The following is a 13,965-nucleotide window of genomic DNA, read 5'->3' as shown; positions in this document are numbered from 1 at the left end:
TGTGCAACACACCAAAATCTGGTGATTCAGGCTGTTTATCTGCTGTGACTAAGGTTTGCAGTGGGAGTTACCATCACAGAATAATATGTTTTCTTTTTCCAGAGCCAGTAGGCGTGTGAAGGGCAGCAGTCTTCTGTGCTTTACTCTGGCTTGTGGACAATATTCATAATATGTTTTTATAACATCTTTTTTCACCCCCATCAAAAAAAAGAAAGAGTAATGATTTATTAATGCTTCACACAGGACCTTTAATAACAAAAAACGCTGACAGAGTCTAACTTCTCAGTGACATATTGTTCCTGTCGGGTGAAAATGTCAGTTTGGAGGAAATAAGAATATCAGCCGTCTTGATGATGAAGCATGTTTGCTATTGGAGAAGGAAGGAAGTCACTGTTTTATTTTCAAAACTCAAAGAGGAGCCATATAATCTATCAGCAGATCTCCACGTTTTAAACATGAAGATCCTTTTCTGCCACAGCTGGACTCACCTGGGACAGATGTGCCGAGTGCCACAAACACCACGGCGGTGACCGAGTCTTTGAGGCCGATGGTGCAGCCGAAGTGAGACGCCAGGTCGCCGATGACGGCCGTGAGCAGGCCGATGATGGCGATGGAGATGATGAAGCAGGCCCAGCCGTTCATGTAGTCTGTGGGGGGGACGCAGGCGAACAGGACCTTCCAGAAGACGGTGAGGAAGTGCATGACGTAGTCGAAACAGGACGGCAGCCGTTCTTCCCCCGTGTCCTCTTCGTCCTCGTCTGACGGTCAGAAGTGTGTGTGTGTGTGTGGGGACAGGGGACAGAGTTGAGGCGATGGAGGGTGAAAGGTGGGATGTATTGATGTGCAACAGGATGACGGGAAGAGGGGAACGGCACAGAGGACGAAGAAGAGATAGCAGAAATATTTGGGCAGAGATAAAGAGCAAGGGGTGACGGAGGGGGGGGGGGGGGGGGGGGGGGGGATGGTAAGAGACGGGACAGGGAGCGCAGAGGAAGAGCGGCGCGATGGAGGATGAGGAGGCAGAAGAGGGTATGACAGGGAAAGAATGATGACAGATGATAAAGCAGAAAGTTGAGAGGGAGCAGAGAGGGTAAAGAGTTGGAAAAGAGTGGAGAGATAAAGGATCGATGAAAGAGATATAGGATGACAGAGAGGGGAAGGAAGAGAACAACATTCATTTAAAGTGGCAAACTGACTTATTTTCCAGCCTGAAACATCATCATCATAAATTCTCACTACAGCCTCAGGTTATTCTTATGTTTATTCAACTTTGAATACATATCTAGATTAATAACTCATCCAGGGAAGGAGAAATGTTTAATGAATTAAAAGAGCTGCATTTTCTTGAGTGGAGAGACAAATAGATTTAGTTTGTACCTCATAAACTTTATGTTACTCTTAAATATTCAGATTTTTTAATATTTCATTGTTAGTAACCTGGTTTCTCAAACTCTTCTCTATAAAGTAACTTTGCGGGTGAGCAGCTCTCAGTATTAGGTTAGCCTGCACTTCAGGCTTTGGGCTGTGGGCTCAGTTTACACGTTAACAACTCGCACATCGTGTCCTCAATCTACACCACGATCTGTTTGTAAGCAGCATTTGAGAGAATGTCAAGTGTTCACAGGTCACACACTGTCAGAGCAGACAGTATGTGAACTGTCATTAACATGGCTGATTTGATTGTGTGCTCTAGATAAACATTACTATTAAGAAAAACATTTAGGTCCTTGTATAAATGATTAAATGTGTTGATTTCTTTGTAAACCATCTAAAACGGTATAAGTTTACACTGTAAGTAGTGTGGATTTGTCTCACACACAACTGCATGTATGTACATACATACCCTGAATTTAAATGAGATACATTTACACATAAAATAAAACCATAAATTTGAAGATGATATATGAAACGTGAAATTGGAACCATTTCATATATTGACATGTAGAAGTATGTATATTTAATTTATGTAGCCTTTGTATTCTTGTATTTGTATTACATACATATATTGATATAATTGTGTGTATATAGTGGGCACCAAAGGACCACTCTCCCAGAATGGGAAGATGAGTGTTAAACATGAATAAGACATGAATGAGAGAATCATATATTTATGTTATATGTGGTCAAAGCCTTTATAGCATATAAAATGTGATTTAATATACTTGTCAAAAAAAATTACAAATAGCAATTTCTGTATGTTATGTTTTGTATAAACTTATATTTTCAGACATGTACATAATATGTGACAATAATATCCCCTTCGAGGTGACATAATATGCCAACATCACTCCTGATACAGGGACACTCATATGTTACATTTCCGTATGAGGTGGGGTACAGCCCAATCAGTAATTCTGCAAACAATTTGCAATAGTTGTGCTATCAGTTGTGTTTGGTTTTGTTGGTGTATGTGTAAAACACAGACTCATCCATGGCGCCAGCTGTTTGCTCCGTAACACTGAGCTCCAGCACGAAACAAAACTGCACCCTGCTGACTCTCAGGATAAAAGCATCATCTTATATCAGCTAAAAGTGTAAACGCAAATGGTCGTCCTCCTCATTTGGAGGTACAGGGCGTCCTCTGTGTCCCCGCAGCTCACAGGAAACTCAGCGGACAGGCACAGGGACACAGTGCTGATTCAAAGTGTCAGGCCATGTGAGCTGCATGCATTTTTCAACCTCGAGTGGATCATGAAAAAATAAAGAGCACCGCTGGATTAAATATTTCAGCACCAAAGTGATGGACCGAGGCCTTCAGCAGCACGTTCACTACACGGTGGCGGTGACTGCAGCGGACACAGCGGCAGCTGCACTGCAGGCTGCAAGGAGCATCTGATGCTGCTGCCGCCGCCGCCGCCGCCTGACATGATGGATGAGTTTTCTCTTACGCACATGAGATTATTCCAGCGCTTCAAGAGCTTTGCTTTCCAGGAGGACGCCGCTGATATGAGTTTTTGAAGGCTGATACTACACCAATAGTTTTGGACTGAAGGCTGTGATAAACAGAATTGTGAGCTGATGATTTTCTATAGCTGTGAGTTTGACAGTTATATGGGAAAAAAACTGTTTTGTCCTTGTATTAAAGTTCGGCGAATAGTTTGACATTTCGGCACTTTTTTGTTTCCTGGCTGAGAGTTCGATAAGTCTAGGACTGGTCCCACTCTCGTGTCTGACAATAAATAAGAAGTTGCAGTCTGGAGATAGTTAGTTTAGTTTAACATAAACAGCCAGGCTCTGTCTGTCAGGTAAAGTGATCTACCTACCAGCCTCCTCTATAACTCAATACTTAACACAACACTATTTATCTTGTTTGTTTCATCATCACAAAAACTCCTCTTCATGTTAAACTCCTCTACTCTGGGCTCCCTCCATATTTATAAAAACAGAATTCATACTATTTCTAACCAAAACAATCAACAGTAGCAGCTGCTTATGGTAAACTGACTCGTAACACATGTGAAATATAGCAATGATTTAAATTGCAAGTGAACAAATCAGTGTTGATAATAAATAACATACCAAGACACATGTATAATCCAACAAGGGATCACTTATCTATGTAATAAATGAATGTTAACAATAACAAGTTTAAGTGAGGAGACTTTGAGGAGGCTTTAACTAACTTAAATCTCATTTTATGTACATTATATATTTGTGCTGTGCTTTGTGGAGCTGTTTTAGAAAACACTGTGGATTCTCACGTTACCTGCGCTGACTGTGATGGCCTCCATGAACTGGTCTCTCCAGGAGTTTGTTCCCACCACCAGTGCCAGGTTGGTCTTCTTGATCAGCTTGTCCACTGTGCTCTGTGTGACACAAAGTCAAACAAACAAGAACGCAATTCATCCATTATTTATTCCCGCGGTGTCCAGAATCTGCATTCAGAGCACTGATACAGAGAAATGCATGAGCTCCGCCACATGATGGCACTGACATCCAGTTCCATCCAAGCAGCACAGGCCCGTCATTTGATGCATGATAAAACCACCACACACCAGAAACAAATATGGTGGGTATATTTTTGGTCGAGGAGGTTAGACCATGCATATGAACCACATCTCCTCTAGCATTACATCTCTGTGGGCCGGGATGCTTCTGAAGAGCAACCAGCATCCGTCGGAAACTAGGGATTTGCAGCTGTTCTTTCATGCACGGTGGCAGCTGGTTAGTTAGTGTGATCTCGTATCTGTTTGACTGCATGAAAAACACCGGTTGCAGCTGTAATTATCAGGCATCTAAGACTGCGTGTGCTCTGTTTGAAGATCAACCTCTCCCACCTTAAACTCGTACGATTCCTCGATAATGACTTCCAGCTTGGAGTGTTCCCCCAGCACCGGTTTTCCCATCTCCGCGATGCGCTTGGCTTCCTCCTCGTCAGATGTCAGCTTCCTGTCTGGCACATCTGTATGGGGAGGCAGCAAAAGAAAAAAAGGAATCACAATGATGCGATCAACATAAAAGGATGCTCAGGTGATTATCATGTGTCATTGAGAGCTACAGCGGGAACATCAGACGGTTTCCTTCATAATGTTCACGTTGTTTTATGTGAAAGCGCATATGTAAAGAGCTATAAGATTCATCGCAGCTCTGTTTACTTTCTCTGTGTCCCATGGTTTTGGTGGCACTCCAGCCTTGTTATATAAAGGTTAAATAAACCAGCATGCTTGACTGATCAACACACAAATGCAAATATAGGTACAAACTGTTTCCTTTTCGATTTCCCATCGTTCTGTTCTTCACTACAAATGTTGACTTTTTAGGTCCTGGTTGCTTATTTCTTTTCCAAACCCATAAGTTGTGAGAGACCTCATCCGGCGACCAATATCAGTTTTCTTATTTCTCAACAAACTTATTGATCTAAGAGTTTTTATTTCTCTATGTTGATTTGCAACATTTTTGCAGCATGAACCTCATCCACATCTGTCGCCAACACCAGACCAGCTGAGGACTGGCATGCAGGACAAACCACCAGGCTAAAATACAGTTGAGGTGAATGGTTGTTGTTGTTTTGAGAGTGAAACACAAAGAAGTGACAGATGTGTCAAATTAATGGAGAGAAACATGTCAGTGATCTGTCTCCATGACAACTGAGCAATATCTCCATCTGTGGATGAAGTCTGTGGTTGACAGCTAAGAAGAAGCATGTGGAGCTGGCAGTGTTTTTGTTTCTATCCTTCTTTTTTTTCTTTTTTTAATTCCTCCTAACTGTCCCTTTAATGGGATAGTTCAACATTTTGGCAAATTGGCCCATTGCCATAATCCCTATAGTTTTAGGAGAAGGTTTGTTACCTTTATTTGTCGGTGCGAGCTATTTTTAGAACGGCAGAGCGAGCCAGCTGCTCAGAGCTACGCTAGGGAGGCTCATGGGATTTCTTGGTTTCCCTCATCAAACTCATCAAATACACAATCCAACAACTCCAAAACAACTCTGTCTCCTAACGTTCTATTATTATCTCATAGTGTGGTGAATGTGCAGGTCACAACTTGTCCACGAAAGCATTTTGGAGTTGTTGGATTGTGTATTTGATGAGTTTGATGAGGGAAACCAAGAAATCCCATGAGCCTCCGTAGCGTCGCTCCAAGCAGCTCACGGCTCTGCTCCGCCGCTCTAAAAATAGCTTGCACTGACAATTAAAGGTAACAAACCTACTGCAATGGGCCAATTTGCCAAAAATGTTGAACTATCCCTTTAAGACTAAATACTGTAATGTTGATACAGAGCAGAGCAGGTTTACAGAGTTGAGCCACACTGATGAAACTGGGCGTAATACAGTCAAAATCAAGTACTTTGTTTGCAGGCCTTCCACTCATTGTCAAAACTCTTATTTTAGGTTTTTTTTTATATAAAGTGATTCTAAAGGAATGTGAATGTCCTGATCAATCCATAAATCTGTCATCTATCAAAGTGTCCTGTGTGGCTCTGCTGCAGAGAGAAGCCACAATGCCTCCCAGAGTTCCCGGAGAGCGCCGCGAACTACAAAGCGCTCCATAACATCAATTGTGTGCTGTCGAACTTTATCAAGAAGAGGCGGCTGTGCATCCAGAGGCCTCTCATGCTGCTCTGTGTGTGACACCCCCACTGAGCCACCTGGTGCAGAGACCTTGTCATCTTTTATACGAGCCCCCGAGTCCCAGCCTGCTGGTCTTTGCTGACAACACGCTTACCATTAAATATTAACATTGCCATTAAAGATCACAGCCAAGTCCCCTTGATAGGAGGACGTGTCGGCGAGCGCACACACACAGAGGCATGCATAATATACCAGCGCATGAGTGCCTACACACACACATACACACACACACACACAATTTTAAAGCTAAATCAATTACACACCCAAGACAGTGTGTACCCTCAAGTCCTGATGGGATTTCTTTTGCTCATGTTTAAAATTTGATTATCCAGCCATTCCTCTGCTCCATGCTGCACCACTACATGACACTATTTCCATGACAAGGTTGTTGAAACAAAATAATAATAATAATAATAACAACACATTCACACAAAGGTAATCAATTTTCTAATTTTAGAACTGCAGGTTTTTATCTTGACGGTGTGATCAAATGTTTGTACCTTGTTCATGACTTGAGAACATAAATTATGGATTTATGATTAATTAATCCTCTGATTAGCATGCAAATCCATCATTAAGAGCGGGAGAGGGCAGCAAAAGAGCATGTAGCTTTTCTGTAACAATGACAGTGGAAGATAAGAGAGTTGGGCATGCAGTTTATTTACATCAGAGCTGATTTAACAACCTCGATCTGCAGCGAAAGTTTAAAGCATCGAAATCATCACTGGTCTCACACCGTGCACGGAGAGCCACAGATTTATGGCTGAAGTTTAACGCACACTGTTCACACAGGAGGCGACATTAGTGGAGATGCTTAGAGAGGAAGAATGGACAACTTACCATTAGCTAACAACAGGGCTGTGGAGGAGAGGGCAAAGGAAGGAGGAGGAGAAGAGGAAGGAGAAGAGGAGGAGAAGGTGGAGTATGAGGGAGAGAAGGAGGAGATGGAGAAAACAGAAAAAAAGCAATGAGCAGTGGAAATGGAAGAAAGAAACACTGACAAGGATAAAAGCAGGTTACAAAGAACGAGAGAAATGTGATGGCCTCAGAAAATGGCTGAGTATTGACCCTGAGCTGTAATATATGTGGCACTGATTATGTGATCGGCTGAGGTGGAGTCAAGAATATGGTATTCTGTCGCTTTTTATGGGTGCGAGGGCAGAATCGAGGTTTATTAGGGGGAAAAATGTCCAATAGAAATCAACTAATGGTAGAATATTTTGCGTGGTGAGCTCCAGACATGATTATAACACTAATTCAAAAGTTTACAGCTCCCAGCCGAGTCAGATAAAAGAGTTTGGAGGTGATAATTACACATGAGCTTTTATTCACCACGGTATAAGGTCGTGTTGGACTGAGAAAAGAACTGTTATTTTTACTTCCCATGCTAAATCAGACACATCACGACTATCATGTAAAAAAATTCTACTTTTTTAACCTCTCAATTTTTCTCTCTCCTTTTTTTTCTGTTTTATTCATGCAAATTCATTTTTGAAAACAGCTGGGAGAAATTTAAAAGAAATAAATAAGATAAAGAATAAATATAATTTAAAAAAAGGCACAAAGCTTGAATTTAAATAAATTAAACCCGAAATGTCAACAAAGAAAAGAAAAATGAGGGTGAAACTCACGGCAAAAAAAGACTGATAAAATTTAATTAGAGTGAAAAAAAAAGAAAATTGCATAATTAAACATCTTACTCAGATCTCTTTAAATAACCCCTGAAGCAGATGAATAATACGCACATTCTTTATTAATAATAGCAGATTCACTTTTCAAACCCAGTGATCAATAATTCAAAAGGGGGAAATTTGGAAAATACAAACTTTAGGATGTGAAATAGAATCAATAAATGAACATTTACAGTGGACGTACTTATATTTCCTGATTCTTGTTTTCATTATAGAACGTAACATTTGTTTGTTCTCCATGAAGCTGCTGGAGGTTCTTCATGTTCTTCTCTACAAAAACCGACATTTGTTAGGGGCGCCTACAAATGTTGGTATTTAACAGCGGATGGGTTTTTAAGTGTGTTATGTAATAGCCAGTGCTGCCACTGTTAATATGGCGGAAGTGAGGATGACAGGATTTTATTTGACAGCGTCAGTCGGGGGCTGCGAGTAAACAACAACAGAACTTGCTTCAACCTGCCACCAAACGGCTGCCAGCCGGTCTGAAGGCCTCGTTAGCACGTTAAGACAGTTTTAGTGTCTCCTGAAGGTTTGAATGCACCTTCAGAGGATTTTCTATTTATAGATAAACTGTAACGTTATAGAAGAAGCAGCGGATTCTTGTAATATTTTTAATCTCAATAAGCGCCGGGGCTTTGAAAGTGTCAGATTCACACACTGTCTGGAAAATATTAGCTATTGGAAGCTGCAGTGAAAAGACAACAAGGAAATCAGCTTTGAAGAACATTAAACACACACACTCGCACACTTGTAAAAGTAATGCTCAGCTCGTTTCATTTGTACTATATAAAGAACAAAAGATAATGCAAAGTAAGAAAATCTTATATTAAATCACTTAAGAACAGGTGACAGGACAAATTTAGACACAGAAAGACACAGAAGTAGCTGACAAAGGTACAAGAAACAGAGGAAATACAACTAAGAAAGGAGCTTCATATAAATGTAAAACTGACATCAGTCTTTATAGAACAATCGCTCATTATTCGTCCCTGTGATTAGAAATTTAAAAAGCAAACTGATGCAGTTTTTATGATTAGACATAGAAACCTGTTGTGTTAACACATTATGTACATTACCTCTAACAGCTACATTAGCAGCAGCTTGTATTTAGGTTGTGTTTGTTGCATTTATTTTGCAATGACAAGAAAGTGTATACATACAGTATCACTCTTTAGGGTTTCTTCAGCTTTTCTCCTCTGTCTTTTGAGATTGAGTAAAAATAAAACTATTGCTGTAGAGGAGCTGCTGCATCTAATAGTTGACTCCACTCGTAACTTTGACTTTTGCACTGCAGCCTCTGCGTCTGTGATTGAAAGGTTGAATTTAATGGTAGTTTTTCAGCAACAGGATCGATTTGTATATGCTTGCTCTGATTTTCCCTGCAGACCCGGTGATCTGGCAAACGGTGATGGGTGAGGCGGAGGCCCGCTAACCACCCGGCGAGAACCAAACAAACACAACATCCACACAAAGTGAAATAAAAATATGCTGATGATAAATGTGCCCGGTGCAGATGCTCAGGAACATCACACCCCTTCCTCAGTATTTTGATTGTGACTCTGCCTGATTGTTTATCTGTGCGCTGCAGCTGCTGAGCAGATCAGTGACACAGCACAACACGCCCCGATGCCCATGGCAAAGTGTAAACCATAACTAAATGATATGATTAAGAATAGAAAGAGGCTCGAAAAGTCATTCAGCGGGGAGATAATTACATGACAGGATACGCCGTAAGTGGATGAAGAGAGAGGAGAAAGGCTTCGCACGCCTTTCAGCCTCTGGAGATTCATAGAGACAACTCTTCCTCTTGATGTCTTCATCATCATTTATCCGTGCAGTCATAAAACAAGGACACATTTCTTAAAAGGAATCAGAGATTCTGAAGGACAAAACAAAGATGCTCACATCTTCCATGAATGGACCGACTCCTTCTGAAACCCGCTCCACTGAGACAGGACACTAATTAACCTGTTTGTGTTTGGAGGCAGCTTATCAACTTCCAAAATCAAATACAGTCCTCAGTTAATCATCATTAGCAGCTAAGTGCATTAATCGCTGTGGGCAACTTCCTTCATTATCATTAGTACTAGCCAAGCCGCACTGATCTAAAGCCAAGTGTGGTGTAAAGGCACAGCTGTGGTGAGTCTGAGCGTCCAGATACAGTGAACCTCATGTCAGCAACAACAATGGCTCATTTAGTGAGGGCTGGAAAATGTATCACATTAAGAGATACAAACATACAGAGAAACCACAAAAGAGATGCAGCAAACACAGACACACAACAGAAATTCACACGTAACAAACATAAACAACTTCATTTTTTCTTGATTTTTCTTGAGGAATTAATTGCTTAGAATATAAAAATGTCATAAAACAGTGAAACATTTCTTAGATTTAAGATTTTTATGTTAAAGGGACTACAGAGAGTTTTGGAAAGCGAAGTGTTTTCACACAACATTTCCCATGAGCCTCTGTGCGCACGGTGAAATTCTTGGACCGGCGCAAGACGGACGAAAGCGAAAGCATTTGCCAAGAATGTTTTCATTGATCAAGAACGAAAGTTGGAGGTTCGAAGACGATCAGATACCGTCATAGTTCCGACCATAAACGATGCCAACTAGCGATCCGGCGGCATTATTCCCATGACCCGCCGGGCAGTGTCCGGGAAACCGAAACTAGGAAATGCTGGGCGAGTCGACCACTAAATAATAATATCAAAATAACAATAATATATTTATCGAAAATGGACCCATTACCAAGTGTGGGCAACATAGATTCATCCACGTTAATATGAGACTCTTTTATAACTAAAAGCAAACTTCTCGTTGTCCCTTTAATGCATGCTAATATTAATCTGTGTCTGCTGAACGTGTAAAATAGGAAACTGTTGATATATAGTTGAAAAATAATTGAGTTAACGTACAACAAAACCTCCATTACTGTAGGTATCTTACACACACACACACACATAAAAAAGACAGCTGTGTCTTAAAGACAGACTTAAAGTACAGGCAGCTCTCACAATCCAGAAGCTTGTCATTGTGCCAGCATGACGATAGGGAAGATTAACCAAAGGGATATAATTGGAGGGGTGGAGGAGTGTGTGTGTATATGTGCGTGCGTGCGTGTGTGTGTGTAAGTGTAGGGTGGAGTGTCTGTGTTTAACCGTTGTCATCATCAGCGTGTTCTCCTGCGTGCTCGGCCTAATCAGATCTGTCTCGTTACAAAAGAGTGAGTCCTCCTCTGGCTCCCGCACACGGCTCGGCTCTGAGTCACAGCGTCAATACGCAGCTAATGTACGCCTTCTCTCTCCACAGCTCATTAAGACAGAATCATCATTTGACTTATCAGGGCTATTCTGGTCGCCGAGGCCAGAGGCAAATCTGGGCATGTGCCTGCAGCCTGAGTGTGAGGATGGATGGATGGATGGATGGATGGATGGATGGATGGATGGATGGATGGATGGATGGATGGATGGATGGATGGATGGATGGATGGATGGATGGATGGATGGAGGAAACAGGTACAGAGGAAAAGAGACTCTGGTCGAGGCAAAATAGGATGAGAGACGTGAGAAGTGATGGTGAGATTAATCAAGAAAGGAGGGGACGAATAAACAGAGGGAGCAAAGATGGAATAGAAAATAATGTGTGGATCAGAAGGAGGATAAATAGAGGGATGAGGAGAATGGTAGATGGTTGAAAGATAATCACTTTGATGTGGGGATGCATGGATGGATGAATGGATGAAACAGAATTGCATGGAAAAGAAAACCTGGTGGAGAGAAGGAAGATGGCTGAGTTTGCAGAAGAGGAAAGGAAACATGAAAAGATGAAGAGATTTGTTGAGAAAAAATAATAAACAATGGAACATGGTTGGAATGGATGGATCAGGAGGATGAATAGAGGGATAAAGAGAAGATGGTAGAAAGATAAGGACTTTCATGCAGGGGTTGATGAATGAATGGATGAAATAGATGAGGAGGAAAAGAAAATCTAATGGAGTCAGAGGACGAACTGGATTTATGGAGCAAACAAGGAAAAGAAACAAGAAATAATGAGAGAGATTTATGGAGTAAGGAGAGAACGGAAAGGATGCAAATGTTTGGAAAGTGGAGGAATGGATGGATGGATAGATGGATGGATGACAGGATGGAGGAATGGATAGGCGGGGATTGGGAGGATGAATAGAGGAGGGGTGAAGAAAATGTTGGATAAGTGGAGTATTTGGATGGATGGATGGATGGATGGATGGATGGATGGATGGATGGATGGATGGATGGATGGATAGATGCAGGGCTGATTGTCAGAAACAGGAGAGTAAGGAGAAGTTACTGAGGAAGCAAGAAATGAAGATGGTAGGAGTATTAAAGAAAGGAGAAGATGAGGAGGGATGGAGAGATGGAGAGTGGAGCGACAGTAAATAGATTTATGGATGGACAGAGAATGGCAACACAGATAGGCGGAGGAATGATTGATTGAGCGATGGGAGGATGAAGGGATTAGTGCAGGTAGGAGTGGAGGAACTGGGGTAGAAAGAGAGAGTTGGGAGGAGGGAGGAGAGTGTGAGTTATGGAGGGACGGTAAATTGACTGTAGCCTATCACGGCCTCACGGTGCCGATCCACGTCACTAACCAAGACTGTGTTCTGTAGTTTGTGCATCTAGTCGCACTGAGGAAGAAGAAACATGAGCTGACAGTAGTTTAGCAGGTGGCTAACTCAACTAGCTCGCAGCCAAAAAGACTCAAAGCATAGAGAGCCTAAGCGGAAGCAGGAAGTAATGGTCGCCATGGGACCTCAATTCGGAAAAAGTCTCCATGTCAGTGAACGGGAGTCAAAGTTTTACCAAATTCCGCCCTCTCCCTTGTCAGTTGGTGACGTATTTTTTGTGGGGCACCAGATCTGTAGTCCGTAGAGCGGTCCGTTGCCGTTTTACGATAGACTGCTTATTTCTCTGCATGAAACGTGATGTTTTAAACAGGTACAGTAGAGGTCTTTCTTTTTTCTCATGACACAATTCAATTAGATCACGAAATAAAATTTTGACTCTAGTTCACTTACATGGAGATTTTTTCCGAGTTGAGGTCCCATGGCAACGTTACTTCCTGCTTCCGCTTAGGCTCTCTATTAGAGACACTCGTTGAAGAAGAAGAAGAAGGAGGCAACCAGAAGGAAACGCTACACAACCAGTCGACCAAGCAAAAGCTTTGGAGGACAGGTAGGGAGAGATGAGAGGATGTGTGTTGGAACAGACTGCACAGAGGATGACACACACACTCAAACATAAACAAATCCGTGTGTGAGGATATTTATTTACATTCATATCCACTTACAGACATAGTAACAGACACACACACTCGGACTCGCGCGCACACGGGCACACGCACATACTGCCAGGACCTCAGACAATCAGAGTGTTTCCTGCAGCTCAGAGTGAGGCCTTAAATAACAGCGGTTCAGGATTGCAGCTGAGCGGCTGCTGTCTCCAGACTGCACTACTGCTCCACACACACACACACACACACACACACACACACACACACACACACACACACACACACACACTTTCTCTCTCACACACACTCACACAGTCTGCCTGTGAGAGAAACGAGATGACAAAGACGGATGCTTCAGCTGCCTTTATTATCTTTCAATATGCAGGCTGTGTAACGCGTCCATCATCTTGTTATGCTGTATCCATGTTTCTGACGGCGTGGAATCGGAAGGAGTCAAAATGCTGAGTACACGCCGTACTTAATCTTCTGACGCGGCGCTGCTAGACTGAATGAACTGATAATTTAACTGAATGCTGGATGATTTCACTCGAGCATCCTGATGAAGGTCTTTCACAGCTGAAAAGCCATGTTTTTAATCTTGGCAAGCTAATTAAAGCCGCTACGTGTAACATTTTGACATCAATAAATCTTTAACACATTCATTTTGAGATATTAGGGTGATTACTGTAAACAAATACAATCATTGCCAACAAAATTGGCAGCAGACTCCTCCAGTCACAACACTGTATTTTACATTGTGTGCCAGTGAGTTGAGCCCATGGCATAAAGTAAATAAACATATATAAATAAAAAGCTCAGTTTGTGTTATTGAGAACAGTTTCATCCTCAGTTAAGAGTTTTTTTTAATCACTTTTTGACATTTCTTCACATTACCAACACCTGTTAAATGTTTTTTTCCTAATATGA

At 41.8% G+C, this 13,965-nt stretch overlaps 1 protein-coding gene across 2 annotated transcripts in view; it reads right to left on the bottom strand.

The window, feature by feature from the left end:
* The window catches only part of slc8a3 (solute carrier family 8 member 3), a 121,711-nt gene that overhangs the window by 2,795 nt on the left and 104,951 nt on the right, over nucleotides 1–13,965 (bottom strand). Inside the window, exons 4-7 of one of the 2 annotated variants that reach the window (XM_085768531.1) lie at nucleotides 6,912–6,929; nucleotides 4,278–4,402; nucleotides 3,707–3,806; nucleotides 489–758 (exon numbers count right to left, since the gene is read on the bottom strand). In XM_085768531.1, coding sequence (XP_085624657.1) covers nucleotides 489–758; nucleotides 3,707–3,806; nucleotides 4,278–4,402; nucleotides 6,912–6,929 — 513 coding nt within the window. The remainder of the gene's footprint in view (nucleotides 1–488; nucleotides 759–3,706; nucleotides 3,807–4,277; nucleotides 4,403–6,911; nucleotides 6,930–13,965) is intronic. The other variant, XM_085768532.1, reaches the window with a different exon arrangement.

This window comes from Trachurus japonicus, chromosome 22 (assembly GCF_045865225.1).
Source record: "Trachurus japonicus isolate A0001 chromosome 22, Traja_1.0".
In the NCBI taxonomy this organism is placed as follows: domain Eukaryota; kingdom Metazoa; phylum Chordata; class Actinopteri; order Carangiformes; family Carangidae; genus Trachurus; species Trachurus japonicus.
Note: the sequence above shows the minus strand (reverse complement) of the source record. Positions and strands in the feature narration are given on the sequence as shown.